Source organism: Oncorhynchus nerka, linkage group LG15, assembly GCF_034236695.1.
Source record: "Oncorhynchus nerka isolate Pitt River linkage group LG15, Oner_Uvic_2.0, whole genome shotgun sequence".
Taxonomy (NCBI): Eukaryota; Metazoa; Chordata; class Actinopteri; order Salmoniformes; family Salmonidae; genus Oncorhynchus; species Oncorhynchus nerka.
Genome location: NC_088410.1, coordinates 67,242,025 through 67,259,881, shown reverse-complemented (window position 1 = coordinate 67,259,881; position 17,857 = coordinate 67,242,025). Strand labels below are relative to the sequence as shown.

General features: G+C 41.3%; 1 protein-coding gene across 1 annotated transcript in view; it reads right to left on the bottom strand.

Moving 5' to 3' along the window:
- LOC115143168 (5'-AMP-activated protein kinase subunit gamma-1-like) overlaps positions 1 to 17,857 on the bottom strand; it is a 23,010-nt gene extending 5,153 nt beyond the window's left edge. Inside the window, exons 1-2 of the mRNA XM_029683299.2 lie at positions 17,606 to 17,857; positions 15,086 to 15,137 (exon numbers count right to left, since the gene is read on the bottom strand). Coding sequence (XP_029539159.2) covers positions 15,086 to 15,137; positions 17,606 to 17,842 — 289 coding nt within the window. The 5' untranslated portion in view covers positions 17,843 to 17,857. The remainder of the gene's footprint in view (positions 1 to 15,085; positions 15,138 to 17,605) is intronic.

Sequence of the window (17,857 nt, the reverse complement as noted above, 5' to 3'; positions counted from 1 at the left end):
GACGCATTTGGTGATGTTCAACTTCAATTCATTGGCACGTGCGTCAGACAAAATAATGACAAGTCTCTGATTTTCTTGAAGGTCTATGTCCCTAGAGTTGGAAAATGCAGTGCAGCAATGGTAACTGTGTGTATTACTCTCATCCCTCCATCCCAGAAATGATTTCCCCTTACGAGATTCTACCCTATGACAAATAATGTCAGTATACAAAAAGTTATTGCTCACGTAAATCCTTTAAATCATATATCTTTGGAAAGCTGTCATACAGAGGTCAGTCACATTTTTAGAATATTCAGGTCAACAGAACCCTGACCTTTGACCTCTAGGGTACATATCAGAATTGCCTGTATAGATTATTTTAAAAAGAAAACCCTGATACATTTTAATCTTTGTTTGACACGTGGTTCTTCTGAAAAGGTCACAAAATTACCTACATACAGTGCCTTCGTAAAGTATTTAAGACCCCTTGACTTTTTCCACACTGTTACGTTACAGCCTTATTCTAAATTTGATGTTTCCTCCCCACCCCCATCAATACACACAATAACCCATAATGACAAAGCGAAAACAGGTTTAGAAATTTTGATAATAAAAAAAAAAAAAAATCTTTACACAAGTAATCAGACCCTTTACTCAGTACTTTGTTGAAGCACCTTTGGCTGTGATTACAGTACTAACTATTTAGCAGTTTAAGGATGGGGGGGGCTGTTCAGGGTCCTGTTGGTTCATCGGTACTATTTGCTGTGCGGTAGCAGAGAGAACAATCCAAGACTTGGGTGGCTGGAGTCTGACCATTTTTAGGGCCTTCCTGACACCACCCCGTATAGAGGTCCTGGATGGCAGAGAGCTTGGCCCCTGTGAGGTACTGGGACATACACACTACCCTCTGTAGTGCCTTGCGGTCAGATGCCAAGCAGTTGCCATACGAAGCGATGAGCAGCCAATCAAGATGCTCTCAATGGTGCAGCTGAAGAAATTTTAGGATCTGAGGGTCCATGCCAAATCTTATCTGTGTGGACCATGATACTTTAGGGATGTGGACACAGAGGAACTTGAAGCTCTCGACCTACTCCACTACAGCCCTGTCGATGTGGGTGTGCTCGGCCCTCCGTTTCCTGTAGTCCACGATCAGCTGTCTTGCGGATGTTGATGGAGAAGGTTGTCCTGGCACATTACATTTTTTATTTAGTAGACTAATACATTTTTCATCGTTTTTTCGTACTGGTCCCCCGCATGCAGGATTTCTTATATGTGTCCGGATTAGTGACCCATTCCTTGAAGGCGGCAGCTCTAGCCTTTAGCTCTGTGCGGATGTTGCCAGTAATTTATGGCTTCTGGTTAGGATATGTACGTATGGTCACTGTTGGGACGATGTTGTCGATGCATTTACTAATGAAGCCGGTGACTGATGTGGTAAACTCCTCAATGCCATCGGATGAATCTCGGAACATATTCCAGTCTGTGCTAAAGAAAGTAATGTAGTTCAGCAGCCGCTTCACCGGACCATTTCCGAATTGAGCTTGTCACTAGTACATCCCGTTTGAGTTTTTGCTTGTAAGCCGAAATCAAGAGGATAGAGTTATGGTTAGATTTGCCAAATGGAGGGCGAGGGAATTTTGTATAAAACTCTGTGTGTGGAGTAAAGGTGCTCTAGAGTGTTTTTGCCTCTAGTGGCACAGGTAACATGCTGGTAGAAATTAGGTCAAACAAATGTTGGTTTTCCTACACCGAAGTCACTGGCCACTAGGAGCATTGCCTCCGAGTGAGAATTTTCTTGTTTACTCATGGCCCTATATAGCTCCTTGAGAGAGGTCTTAGTGCAGTATCAGTTTGTAAAGGTAAATAGACAGCTATGAAAAATATAGATGAAAACTCTTGGTAAATAGTATCGTCTCTCCAGCTTATCATGAGGTATTCCAACTCTGGTGAGCAGAACGTCGAGACTTCCTTAATACTGGAGATTGCGATACCAGCTTTTAACGAAGATACACAACCCCTCACCTGAGCTTCCCGACGCCACCTCTGTCCAGGCGATGTATAGAAAAAACAGCTAGATTTATATTCACCGTGTCTTTGTTCAGCCACAACTCGGAGAAACCTAGGATATTACAGTTATTCAGATCACATTGAAAGGATAATCTCGAACACAACTCATACAAGTTATTCTCAGGTGATTGCACGCTCGCCAATAGAACGGAGGGTAGACGCGGTTTATTCACTCTCCGACGTAGTCTCGTCAGCTATCCCACACGTCGGCCTCTATAGCAGTCTCCTTCTTTGAGGGTCGGGGATTTGGGCCTGAATGCCTTTTGCCTCCCGACTCATTGAAGTAGAAATTAAAGTAATGATGGCTGTTCTGATGTTAAGAAGCTCTTTTCGGTGGCGGAAACATTACGTACAAAAAAACCTAAGATCATCGCTAAAAATACCTAAAAACAGCACAATTGGTCAGGAGCCCGTAAAATGGTCGCTGTTCCTTCCAGCTGACATCCATGACTATATCCATTTTACATGTTTGAAGTTGAAATATTGCACCTATTGATCAGGACATCTTTAGAAAATCAGCGATTCAGACAACCTCTTGGGCATATTCTTACCACAATCCTGTGGATAATGTAACATCTTTATATCTGGCACATTTAGTTGAATATTCAACATCACTATGAACATTTTAAGATATTATTGGGCAAACTACAATTATATATCATTCAGCTATGGTTATGCCAAAATTTATCCAATTTTCAATTCCCCATTGAGTTGTTTGAAGGCCATATTGGAAAAGGTATTCTGTGGGGTTAATTTGTGAATCCTGTGATGGCCCTTCATCTACAAATCATTTTAAAACCCTGTTCTAGCTGTGTGTGCAATGTGGTGCCTCTATCAACAAAGTCACAATCCAAAAACATAGCTGAACCACTAAATAGAATTCTATAGCCTCACTCACACCTACAGGGTCATTGCGTTTTGGTACACCAGAAATACATTAATTTCCAATGGAACCATGCGTTTGCCTCAAGGTTATGTTGACCTGAACATTCCAAAATGTGTCTGATGGACAGATGTGAATCTAAGTTTTCTATTGATATATTATTAAAAGAGTATAGATGCGGTAAAGAAGTCGTGGGGGAAAGATCCCGAGTCTCTTCATTGCCTCAAAGCTAAATTTGCCTACCTTAAGGCTAGAAATCGGAGTAAAATACTTGTATGGATGTCAAGCACAAATAGGGTTGCACATTTTGGGGATTATTCAGAGGTGGAAACTTTCCGTGGGAATATAAGGGAATTAACGGAAATATGCAAATTAATACCATTTAAAATTTAGATGTTTTTTTGCATTGGATATATTTACCATATCATATGGAGACAGAAACAAACCTTTAACCGTATGATGAATAGACCATTGCAAATAATTAAATCCTTCCAATAGAAATAAAACAATTTAGTTACGAATTGAAATTTAATGAAATGAGTTGACTATTCACATGTGATGATTTCATGGAACAACAAAAGGGAATATGGAATGATCCCAACGATCCATCGCATTTTCAACATAAACTCAGCAAAAAAAAAGAAGTCCCCTTTTCAGGACCCCGTCTTTTAAATATAATTCGTAAAAATCCAAATAACTTCACAGATCTTTATTGTAAAGGGTTTAAACCCTGTTTCCCATGCTTGTTCAATGAACCATAATTAATGAACCATAAACAATTAATGAACATGCACCTGTGGAACAGTCATTAAGACACTAACAGCTTACAGACGGAAGGCAATTAAGGTCACAGTTATGGAAGCTTAGGACACTAAAGAGGGCTTTCTACCGACTCTGAAAAACCTTAAAAGAAAGACGCCCAGCGTCCCTGCTCATCTGCGTGAACATGCCTTAGGCATGCCACAAGGAGGCATGTGGACTGGAGATGTGGCCAGGGCAATAAATTGCAATGTCTGTACTGTGAGATGCTTAAGACAGTGCTACAGGGAGAGAGGACGTACAGCTGATAGTCCTTGCAGTGGCAGACCACATGTAACAACACCTGCGGGACAGGTACAGGATGGCAACAACTGCCGAGTTACACCAGGAACACACAATCCCTCAATCAGTGTTCAGACTGTCTGCAATAGGCTGAGAGAGGCTGGACAGAGCTTGTCGGACTGTTGTAAGGCACGTCCTCCCAAGACATCACTGGCAACAAAGTCGCCTATGGGCACAAACCCACCGTCGCTGGACCAAACAGGACTGGCAAAAAGTGATCTTCACTGACGAGTTGCGGTTTCGTCTCACCAGGGGTGGCGGTCGGATTCGCGTTTATCGTTGAAGGAATGAGCGTTACAGGCCTGTACTCTGGAGTGGGATCGATTTGGAGGTGGAGGGTCCGTCATGGTCTGGGGCAGTGTGTCACAGCATCATCGGACTCAGCTTGTTGTCATTGTAGGCAATCTCAACGCTGTGCGTTTCAGGGAAGACATCCTCCTCCCTCATGTGGTAACCTTCCTGCAGGCTCATCCTGACATGACCCTCCAGCATGATAATGCCACCAGCCATACAGCTCGTTCTGTGCGTGATTTCCTGCAAGACAGGAATGTCAGTATTTTTGCTCAGTTTACATCTGTAAAATGATAGTCTAGAAATTTAAGTTTTGGTTGTCTTCCATGTCTTCTCCCTGAACCTCCTCAATGTCCACCTCTTGAACATCAGACTGAGGCTTCATCTTCACGGTCACTTTCTAATCTAGTTAAGGATGGCTTGTTGTCAGGCTCAAAAAGCCTCATATTTGCCCGGATGGTCACCAATTTTTCAATCCTTGTATTGGTCAGCCTGTTGCGTGCTTTGGTGTGTGTTCCCAAATAAGGACCAGTTGCGCTCTTAGGTGGCTCAGGTTGGTGGAATTTGGAGGATGATGAGGCAACAGGGGAAAGAGCCTCAGATCCACAAAGTTCCTTCCACCAGGTGGCTGATGAGATATGTTGGCATGACTGTCATATTGCATCTCTATCCCAAAGCCCTTGCTTGGAAGTGTACTTGGCCAGACTACCAAGAACCTTGCCCTCATCCAGACTAAGGTTGCGAGACATGGTAGTGACGACACTATAGGCCTTCTGTGGTCCAAGGTTATTGATGACTGCCTTCCGCTCATCTGCAATGTAGAGACAGGTGTGTCTGTTGTCCCTTGTGTCTGTGCGCTTGTAGAATACTGGTTGAGGGGTGGAGATGTAGTTAACTATTCCTTGGCCACGAACATTCGACCACCCATCAGTGATGATTGCAATACAGTCTTGCTTGACCTTCACTTGAACTCTGCATCCAGCAAATGAGTAGATAAAGCATGTGTGGCTGGAGGGGTGTATGCTGGGCGGAGAACATTCAGAAATCTCTTCCAATATACATTGCCTGTGAGCATCAGCGGTGAACCAGTTGCATACACAGCTCGAGCAAGACATTAATCAGCATTTCTCTGACTGTCTGATTCCAGGAGGACCATGTGCTATCGATAAGGTGTCCGATTCATCATTTTCACCTCAAATAGAAGTAAAGGGACTTTTGTCAGAGGTTGTGAGCGGTGAGGGAACTTTATGCACTTGGCCAGATGATTCTGCATCTTTGTTGATTTTTTCACAGAAGATTTGGCACTGTATTTGCAAATTTACACAGCTTTTACTTCTACATTAGCTGCAGTGAAATGTCTTCACACATCAGATAGTGCTGTGACATCTTAACCTTTTGCCTGTAGGGGGCAATATTTTCATTTATGGCTAAAAAAACATACCCATTTGAAACGGCCTATTTCTCAGCCTCAGAAACTAGAATATGCATATAATTGTCAGATTATAATAGAAAACACTAAAGTTTCCAAAACTGTAAAAATATTGTCTGTGAGTATAACAGAACTGATATTGCAGGCGAAAACCTGAAGAAAATCCAATCAGGAAGTGCCTCTTCTTTTGAAACCCTTCTGTTCCTATGCATGCCTATCCTCCATTTAAAGGGATATCAACCAGATTCCTTTTTCTATGGCTTCCCTAAGGTGTCAACAGTCTTTAGACATAGTTTCAGGCTTTTATTTTGAAAGATTAGCGTGAAAGATCACATTGAGAGCCCCCACCGATCCACTTACGCAGAGTGAGTTTTGCGCTACAGAGTAAAGCGGCCATTGTTCCACCCGGTGTTATTGAAAAACCTACACACTCGGTTGATATATTATCGAATATATTTTTTAAAAACAACCTGACTAAAGATTATAAAAAACGTTTGACATGTTTCTGTGGACATTATGGAGACTATTTAGAATTTCCGTCTGCGTTGTCGTGACCACTCTTTCCTGTGGATTTCTGAACATAACGCGACAAACAAACGGCGGTATTTTGGGTATAAAAAATCATCTTTATGGAACAAAAGGAACATTTGTTGTGTAACTGGGAGTCTCGTGGGTGAAAACATCCGAAGAACAAAGGTAAACGGTTAATTTGATTGCTTTTCGGATTTGTGACCAAGCATCCTGATGCTACGTGTACATAATGCTATGCTAGGCTATCGATAAACTTACACAAAGGCTTGGATTGCTTTCGCTGTAAAGCATAATTGCAAAATCTGAGACGACAGGTGGATTAACAAAAGGCTAAACAGTGTTATGCAATATTGCACTTGTGATTTCATGAATATGACTATTTTTTTAGTAATATTATTTGACTGTGGCGCTATGCTATTCAGCGGTTGCTGGCGAAAATGATCCGGCAACGGAGATGGGTAGCGTCAAGAAGTTAACATCCCGTTCTTAGCTTCCCATGGAAAATTTCCAGAAAAATTCCAGAAATTTTACATAGTTTACGACCCTTTGCAACCCTAACACATGTTCATGTCATCGTTACCAATCAACTGCATTAAATTTAAAAACGACTACCACCACCGATTTCTGTATGCTAGCTATGCTAACCAGCTTATACGAACGGGAGTTAGCATTTAGCAGTTACTTCTAAACCTGAAAAGGGACAACTTCTACATGTTCAGCAGTGAAAATAGCCAAATCGGACTTAAGTAACCACATTGTGTGCCTGTTACAATACATAAATCATGATGGATTTTACGAATATCCACTTTTTTGAATATGCGCCAATTTGGTCAATGAAACATTCCATTGACTACTTTGCTGCAACTATACGTGAGCAAGAACATATTGTATACTGACATTGGGACTTTACACTATGATAAACAATTGTAAAAAAAATATATATAAAAGAAATGGGCGGGAGGAACAAAACAGTGATAACACAGAAAGCTACCATTGCTGCACTGCTCTCAGACATTTTCCAACTTTAGGGACATAGACCTTGAAAAACAACAGACATCGTTGGCCAAGTGAGCCCAACGGCCCAAATTTGGGGGGCTGGCTCATGGACTATAGCGGTCGCCTAAATGCACTGGAGTAGTCTAGGTCTAATAATATATAGTGCCTTCAGCAAGTATTCATAAACCTTGACTTATGTCACATTGTTGTGTTCGACTGAAATAAAAAAAATGCTGACTAAATACTTCTCACCCCAATCTACACACAATACCCCATAATGACAAAGTGAAAACATGACACTTTTAAAAATGTATTGAAAATGAAACAGAAATATGTCATTTACATTAAGAAAAAAAAAGTCCACCTGAGGCCAATTTAATTGTTTGGAACATCATTCAGAAATAAACACTGTCTATTTAAGGTCCCACAGTTGATACCCACATACGCTATGGTCACAAGATGCAGGCCTCCTAATTGTTCCTAGAATTTCTAAGCAAACAGCTGGAGGCAGGGCTTTCTCCTATAGAGCTCCATTTTTATGGAACAGTCTGCCTACCCATGTAGGCAACCTTTAAGCCTTTACTGAAGACTCGTCTCTTCAGTAGGTCCTATGATTGAGTGTAGTCCGGCCCAGGAGTGTGAAGGTGAAAGGAAAGGCTCTGGAGCAACGAACCGCCCTTGCTGTCTCTGCCTGGCCGGTTCCCCTCTTTCCACTGGGATTCTCTGCCTCTAACCCTATTACAGGGGCTGAGTCACTGGCTTACTGGTGCTCTTTCATGCCGTCCCTAGGAGGGGTGCGTCACTTGAGTGGGTTGACACACTGATGTGATCTTCCTGTCTGGGTTGGCACCTCCCCGTGGGTTGTGCCGTGGCGGAGATCTTTGTGGGCTATACTCGGCCTCGTCTCAGGATGGAAAGTGGGTGGGGTTATATCCTTCCTGCTTGGCCCTGTCCGGGGGTATCATCGGATGGGGCCACAGTGTCTCCTGACCCCTCCGGTCTCAGCCTCCAGTATTTATGCTGCAGTAGTTTGTGTCGGGGGGCTAGGGTCAGTTTGTTATATCTGGAGTACTTCTCCTGTCTTATCCGGTGTCCTGTGTGAATTTAAGTATGCTCGCTCTAATTCTCTCTTTCTTTCTCTCTCTCGGAGGACCTGAGCCCTAGGACCATGCCTCAGGACTACCTGGCATGATGACTCCTTGCTGTCCCCGTCCACCTGGCCGTGCTGCTGCTCCAGTTTCAACTGTTCTGCCTGCGGCTATGGAATCCTGACCTGTTCACCAGACATGCTACCTGTCCCAGCCCTATTATTTGACCATGCTGGTCATTTATGAACACTTGGCCATGTTCTGTTATAATCTCCACCCGGCGCAGCTAGAAGAGGACTGGCCACTCCTCATAGCCTGGTTCCTCTCTAGGTTTCGGCCTTTCTAGGGAATTTTTCCGAGCCAACGTGTTTCAACACCTGCATTGCTTGCTGTTTGGGGTTTTAGGCTGGGTTTCTGTACAGCACTTTGAGATATCAGCTGATTTATGAAGGGCTATATAAATAAATTAGAGTTTTGACAATGCATGTCAACATACAGGGGCTCCCAAATGGCGCAGCGGTCTAAGGTACTGCATCTCACCAATCTGGGCTTTATGGGAAAGTCGCCAGACAGAAGCCACTCCTGAAAAAAAGGCATGACAGCACGCCTGGAGTATGCAAAAAGGAACATGGATGACTGAGCATAAGGCAAAATATTCTGTGGACTGATGACAAATGTAACTCTATAGCCTGAATGCAAAGCACTATGTCTGGAAAAAAAACAGCCACAGCTCATCACCCATCTAACACCATCCCTATCGTGAAGCATGGTGGTGGAAGCATAATGCTATGGGGATGCTTTCCAGAGGCAGGGACTGGGAGACTGGTAAGGATAGAAGGAACAATGAAGGGAGCCAAAATGTGACATACCGGCTCAAATCGGTCTTATGTAGGAAAATTTGAAATTGTGTTTTTTACATTGGATAACAGTAGAAACTCTGAGCTACAAAATGGTACAGCATACACTACAGTTGAGGAACAATGGGAAAGTAATTCTGATTTTAAAGTTGATAAACTTGTAAACTCACTTTTGAAAAAAATTGCTTTTTAATATTTTGGTACTACTATTGGAGAGACGTTCTTTGTCCTACACCCATTCGGCAACGTTCACACCCCCTTAAGGTTTAGCCCCACCCATCTCTTTAAGGGGGAATAGAGATACTAAGGGCAGGCATTTATTTCAAGAACAGAGGAAAGGACAGCAGGAAGGGACAGAATAAGCTATTTTTACAAGATAAATGGTGGGACACTGCCAGTTGAATACGTCCTTAAATGTGATAGGAAAGCATCCAACAGGAAAGTGTGATTATTGCCAGGAAACAGAGACCATGGAGCATGAATTACTACAGTGTGGGCAGTATCAGAGGGAAAGAGAGAGGCTGAGATCTAGTATGAGGGAGAAGGGGATAAAGGAAATTAGATTAGAAATAGTATATTGAGTATAAGATCATTAGATATAGTCTATATAATTTCTTCCTGTCTCTCCAGCTGGCGGTAATGCACCATAACGTTGGATGCCAACCGCCGATAAAGTCCACCGAAGAAGAATCTCTTTAAGGGTTGATCCAAGCATTCTGTACTAAACAGCAGCAAAGCACCCAAGCTAACTTTCTAGCTACTTCCAGATACAAATCAGAGAACAGCTCACTGAACATTACTCGCCCTAGCCGAGCTGGTTAGGCTGTTATGTTATCCAGACGTTGGCGACTGCAACTGTGCTATCAGATTGTCCGTTTGTAAATTCAGAGCGTTTCGCTCTCTGGAGCATTCAGAGCACACACTGGACGCTCTGGCCGAGGAGTAGGGTTGATCTGAGCGTTCTGACTTCAGAACGGGAGTCAAGCAACCAAGATAACTGGCTAACATTGGCTAGTTTGCTAGCTACTTCCAGACAAATGAGAGAACACCCCACTGACAATTTTAGACTGTTTTCATGTTATCCAGTGTTGGTGACTAACTGCTGCTGGCAACAATGTAATTACGCTTTGTCAAAATTAGAAACATGTCATATCTGAAAATGTAGCTAGCTAGACTATTTTACCAATATACATCATTCACTGATGGACGCTTCTCCTGTCGGATGCCATGGTTTCCCTTAGTTTGAAGCTGTAATCCGGATTTCTCCATCCCCTTAGCTATCATACTCAAATTCCACTGATTTCAAAACTGGGTCCTCCAGAAAGTGGAGCGCAACACTTATGCAGTTTTACTACACAATAAAACTAATTTAAAAGCTGCGTTAGACGGGATTACCTACAAATACTGACCAGCTCAAATAGACAGAAGCAGATAGATATATGGCACGCTTCTAGGCTCGTAATTTAACAATTGTATTAACAGGTGGCATACAAGTTTCTTATTAAGTTTGTTATTAAGGCACATGAAAGTTCACAGTGTAGGTACATGACGTAATGATGCCATGTAAAATGTTGTGCAACACAGCATTCCAAATATAGCCAATTGTCTGCTGTGTGGAACGAGCAGTCAACAAGTCGAGCAGTCATTTGAAAGTGTGAGAACATTTCAGCGAGACAACTCAAAAGGCGAAATCCATTAATAATGCCAAAATAATGGAATTCATTGTCCTTGAACATCAACAGTTTTCTGTCGTGGGTGATGTTGGCTTTCGCCGACTGGTCGAGCACTGGTACACACTACCAAGTAGAGGTTGACCGATTAATCGGAATTGCCGATTAATTAGGGGCGATTTCAAATTTTCATAACAATCAGAAATCTGTATTTTTGGACGTCGATTTGGCCGATTTTTGGGGGGATTTTTTTTTAGACCTTTATTTAATCTTTATTTAACTAGGCAAGTCAGTTAAAGAACACATTCTTATTTTCAATGACAGCCTAAGAACGGTGGGTTAACTGCCTTGTTCAGGGGCAGAACAACAGATTTTTACCTTGTCAGCTCAGGGATTCAATCTTGCAACCTTACAGTTAACTAGTCCAACACTAACCACCTGATTACATTGCATTACATTGTAAACCAAGGTAAGTTGCTAGCTAGCATTAAACTTATCTTATAAAAAACAATCAATCAATCATTATCACTAGTTAACTACACATGGTTGATGATATTACTAGTTTATCTAGCGTGTCCTGCGTTGCATATAATCGATGCGGTGCGTATTCGTGAAAAAGGACTGTCGTTGCGCCAATGTGTACCTAATCATAAACATCAATGCCTTTCTTAAAATCAATACACAGAAGTATATATTTTTTAAACCTGCATATTTAGCTAAAAGAAAACCAGGTTAGCAGGCAATATTAACCAGATGAAATTGTGTCACTTCTCTTGCGTTCATTGCACGCAGAGTCAGTGTATATGCAACAGTTTGGGCTGCCTAACTTGCCAGAATTTTAAGTAATTATGACATTACATTGAAGGTTGTGCAATGTAACAGGAATATTTAGACTTATGGATGCCACCTGCTAGATAAAATACGGAACGGTTCCGTATTTCCCTGAAAGAATAAACATCTTGTTTTCGAGATGATAGTTTCCGGATTCGACCATATTAACGACCTAAGGCTCGTATTTCTGTGTGTTATGTTATAATTACGTTTATGATTTGATAGAGCAGTCTGACTGAGCGGTGGTAGGCACCAGCAGGCTCGTAAGCATTCATTCAAACAGCACTTTCGTGCGTTTTGCCAGCAGCTAGTCGCTGTGCTTCAAGGTTTGCGCTGTTTATGACTTCAAGCCTATCAACTCCCGAGATTAGGCTGGTGTAACCGATGTGAAATGGCTAGCTAGTTAGCGGGGTGCTCGCTAATAGCGTTTCAAACGTCACTCGCTCTGAGACTTGGAGTGGTTGTTCCCCTTGCTTTACATGGGTAACGCTGCTTCGAGGGTGGCTGTTGTCGATGTATTCCTGGTTCGAGCCCAGGTAGGAGTGAGGAGAGGGATGGAAGCTATACTGTTACACTGGCAATACTAAAGTGCCTATAAGAACATCCAATAGTCAAAGGTTAATGAAATACAAAATGGTATGGAGAAAAATAGTCCTATAATTCCTATAATAACTACAACCTAAAACTTCTCACCTGGGAATATTGAAGACTCGTGTTAAAAGAAACCACCAGCTTTCATATGTTCTCATGTTCTGAGCAAGGAACTTAAACGTTAGCTTTCTTACATGGCACATATTGCACTTTTACTTTTTTCTTCAACACTTTGTTTATGCATTATTTAAACCAAATTTAACAGGTTTCATTATTTATTTAAGGCTAAATTGATTTTATTGATGTATTATATTTAAGTTAAAATAAGTGTTCATTCAGTATTGTTGTAATTGTCATTATTACAAATAAATAAATAAAATCGGCCGATTAATCGTATCTGATTTTTTTGGCCCTCCAATAATCAGTATCGGTGTTGAAAAATCAATAATCGGTCGACCTCTACTACCAAGTGCGCTATTTTTCAGACGTTGCCCTACCGGAGTTACACAGTAATAGCGTCACTACTATTAGCTTCACAACATACATACTATGGAACACTGTTTGGGACGTTGTGTGTCGAAAAAGATACAGCACTGTCAAAGCTGTACAAAAAAAGTCTGCAAATAAGCAAACACGTGTCACGAACGATGTATTTACAATAGCGCGTTGGTAATAAAGCATCATTTGTTCGACCGCAACTTCTGGGGTAGCTAGCTTTGGCACCAATACAACCAGCCTGAAACCAATGACCAGTAGAAACTGCAGTCATTTTCATTATTCTTAGCAATGATTTAGGAATCTTTGTGAGTAAGTACTAGCTAGGTTGCCACTTGTTGTTCACCTATTGAAATTGAACTTCATGTCATGAAAATAAATTGCCAGCCAGCTACTTAACCCTGTTGCCCAAAGCTAGCTAGCATCATCTTGCTAGTGAGGCTCAACCGAACCGGGTTATGTGTTGTGAAGCTAGCCACAATAAGGATTAGGCACAATAGTGGAATTTGCGGTTTGCCTTCAAAATAAAAGCATGTCATTGACAGTGAATGAATGCAAATAGAATAATGCCATACTTTTACTTTGAAGGTTAACCGCAAAGTCCACTATTGTGGCTAATCGTTATTGTGGCTAGCTTCACATAGATGGGTCCGACCACCATTAATCAAATAAGAACAGTCTTATAAATGATGGTTATTTTAGATGAGACCTAGCTACATAGTAAGCTAGCTAACTATAGCTACTGAAACAGATTGTTGTTTTGCTATGTTTTAGGGGAAGAACATTGCCTGCATCCATGATCTAGCCAGCTCTTTTTTTAATGACAACTTTACCAGCATCATGTCATACGTATCGATGAATCGTTGCGACATATGAAATACAAGTGAGTGTAATCAATGTGTAATAACTAGATTTTAAAAATGTATGAACGCGTTAATTTATTATGTGACGTGCATATTCAGGTCCTGATGGGTCAACTAGTGTTATTTGACGTATATATATATTTTGACACGCAACGGCGTTCCATAGAAATCCTGGTTGAGAATGAAACGACTGAACAAATGAAAAAAAAACAGCACAGCAAGTAAGTGAAATAAATAGGTTTTGATTATGTTTTACTAGTAATGGGGACATATGTAAACGCCAACAAAGTAACTTTTTGGTCAGTGTGGTGTGTGTGTAACCTTTAACTAGACAAATCAGTTATGAACCCATTCTTATTTACAATGACGGCCTACCCCGGGCAACGCTGGGCCATAGAACTCCCAATGACGGCCGGGTGTGATACAGCCTGGAATCAAACCAGGGACTGTAATGACGCCTCTTCCACTGAGATGCAGTGCCTTAGACCGCTGCGTCCATGGGTGTGTGTTAACTATTTAACTGTAATAGAATGCTTAAAAGGCCGCAAATTTTTTACAGCAGTTATCGGTACTGTTTTTTTTAGGCAAGGAAAATATTGGATATCGGTATCTGACAAAAATGTTATATCGGTGCATCACTAGTTAGAAGGTTTCCAATCAAATGTATTAATTAAGTTAAAACGTTTTCCTATGAGACTCATTTGCATAAACATTGATAAATGATAGCTGAGGGGTTTTGAAATCCGGATCAAATCCTCTGACCTCATCGAGATTATTAATGTTCTTTTTTTTTTAACTGCCGAAAAGGCAGTATCTTTGGCAAATGACAAGAGTGGAATGTAATAGCTGAACAGAAAAGGCAACCAGGCTAGAGGACAAGTAGTCTTGAAAACATGACCATAGACATAGTTCCTCTATGCCAAAAGAGTCCATCATTGAAACCAGACCATAGCCACTGTGTTGCCTAGGGTCGGGTTTTCAAGACTAGAGGACGAGCTGGGAGGAGGAAAAACACATTGTGCGATGGTACTTGAAGGAATAAATGAGCTGAATAATTTGCTCCACTGTTTAGTTGTCAGCAAATATATACTTTGTAATGCTGATTGACGGATAGATATGCCCATACCATCTTTTAACCGATTTGGCAATCTGGAGTGCAGATAGTTGTTTTAAAAGCGTTATGAAATGTGATAGGGGATAACAAACAATCTCCATTGACGGGAACCTTATGACATAGCACGTCACATTTAATATCTAGGGTGGATTATCCATTTAACAATTTCTCACCATGCATAGGATTAAAGATTGCACCAGCATGCATACCCTAGCTATTTATCCTAAAGGATAGCTACAGACAGCAATGAAATGATGAATAGCTAGGCTATGCATTAAAAGTAAAATATGGTTCTTTACCTTCTAGAAGTGGCTCCTTTTTACAATCCACATCATCAACAGAAAGTGGCATCTGAAAGAGGGTCAGAGTATAGGTTCATTGATTCATTTTAACTACACTTAACACATTTATAAATGCAAGATGTAAAGTGCCAGTCCCATGCATGTTTCATAAGCTGAAATAAAAGATCCCAGAAAAATGCACAAAACGCTTATTTCTCTCATTTTGTGCACAAATTTATTTACAACTGTTAGTGAGCCAAAATAATCCATCCATCTGACAGGTGTGGCATATCAAGAAGCTGATTAAACAGCATTATTACACAGGTTTACCTTGTGTTGGGTACAATAAAAGGACACTAAAATGTTGTTTTGTCACAACACAATGCCACAGATGTCTCATGTTGAGGGAGTGTGCAATTGGCATTTGACTGCAGGAATGTCTACCAGTGCAGATGCCAGAGAATTTAATGTTAATTTCTCTACCATTGGCTGCCTCCAACGTTGTTTTAGGGAATTTGGCAGTACGTCCAAACAGCCTCACAACCATAGACCATGTTTAACCACACCAGCTCAGGACCTCCACATTCGGCTTCTTCACCTGCGGGACCACGGCTTCTTCACCTGCGGGACCATTTGAGACCAGCCACCCGAACAGCGGTTTGCTGATGTCAATGTTGTGAACAGAGTCCCCCATGGTGGCGGTGGGGTTATGGTATGCGCATGCATAAGCTACGGACAATGAATACAATAGGATTTTATCGATGGCAATTTGAATACATAGATATATCGTCATGAGATCCTGAGGCCCATTGTCGTGCCACTCATCCGCCACCATCATCACAATTCCAGGAAGCTGAAAACGGCCCAGTTCTTCCATGGTCTGCATACTCACCAGACATTTCACCCATTGAGCATGTTTGGAATGCTATGGATTGACATGTACAACAGCATGTTCCATTTCCCGCCAATATCCAGGAACTTAGCACAGCCATTGAAGATGACTGGGACAACATTACACAAGCTACAATCAACAGCCTGAGGCAAATGATGGTCACACCAGATACTGAATTGATTTCTGATCCAGGCCCCTACCTTTTTGTGGGCATCTCTGAACAACAGATGCATATCTGTATTCCCAGTCATGTGTAATTCGTAGATCAGGGGCTAATGAATTTACATCAATTGACTGATTTCCTTATTTGAACTATAACTCCGTAAAATCTTTGCAATTGTTGCAGGTTGCGTTTACAGACTGTTAAACAGCCACCACTAACATTGAGTGGCTGCTGCCAACACACTGTCATTGACACTGACCCAACTCCAGCCACTTTAATAATGGGAAATGATGTAAATATATCACTAGCCACTTTAAACAATGCTACCTTATATAATGTTACTTACCCTACATTATTCATCTCATATGCATATGTATATACTGTACTCTAGATCATCGACTGCATTCTTATGTCACTAGCCACTTTAACTATGCCACTTTGTTTACTTTGTCTACATACTCATCTCATATGTATATACTGTACTCGATACCATCTACTGTATGCTGCTCTGTACCATTACTCATTCATATATCCTTATGTACATATTCCTTATCCCCTTACACTGTGTATAAGACAGTAGTTTTGGAATTGTTAGTTAGATTACTTGTTGGTTATCACTGCATTGTCGGAACTAGAAGCACAAGCATTTCGCTACACTCGCATTAACATCTGCTAACCATGTGTATGTGACAAATAAAATTTGATTTGATTTGATTTATATTTTTGTTCCTTGTAATTGCTGAGAAATGCCAAGGAAATGAAATCACTTATGTTTCCTCTACAGGAACCCAGTGCTTTTTATATTACCACCAATGTGTTAGTCGTGGCTAATCATCGCCTTCCTTATATCAGGAATATGAACTAGCAAACATACTGCTGTCTGAAAGTGGTTCAATCATGTTGGTTTGCTATTCCTAACCCAATATGTAACAAACACGTGGGAGTCATTGCCTAACTGTCCTTGTCTCGTTTAGATATAAGAACCTTTGGACAGAAAGGTAACGCGTTAGCAAACAACAGTTTAGTGGATCACACTAAATGAGAACTTGTTTTCAACTAGCCTACCTGGTTAAATAAAGGTGAAATAAAATCAAATGAACACTAGCTAGGATAACGTTACTAGACAGTTCAGTTCCTGCTGTCAATGTAGCGTTAGTTAACACAATAACTACCCAACGTTTACTTCGCTAAGTGAACTAGAGTAAGATTAAAACTTCTGGGCGCTGACATAGCTACCGATGGCCACCAATTTGGTATGTTAAGTATCCATTATGTAAACTAGTTAGCGCTAAGAAGTGAACGTTACTGACTGAAATGTGACAACGACAAGGATGCAACAAATTAACGTTAGCTAGCCACTACTAATGAGCTTGGTACGCTGACCAGTTACGAAACACTACCACAGATAACGAAGTTGAACTTGCTAGCTGTAGCTAACTAATATGTGTCAGCTTGAACGTTGCTCGAGGTGTAAGCTACTTACACACTCCATTTTCCATTCACGGTCTCGTCCTTGCTTGGTCCTGTAAGGTAGCGAAGTAAACAACCAAATGTTCTTCTCACGCCGCACTTTTTCCCAAGGTATCGGTTTATTAAACTTAGCTGGACTGATAGCGTGAAATGAACGAGGAGAAAGATGCCTTGGAATGACTGGAACTCCCCCGGAAGCGCGAGAGATTGCGATTGCCCCCTCTAACAGTACTTCCTTCTGATTGCGCATGACCGTGAAGAAAGG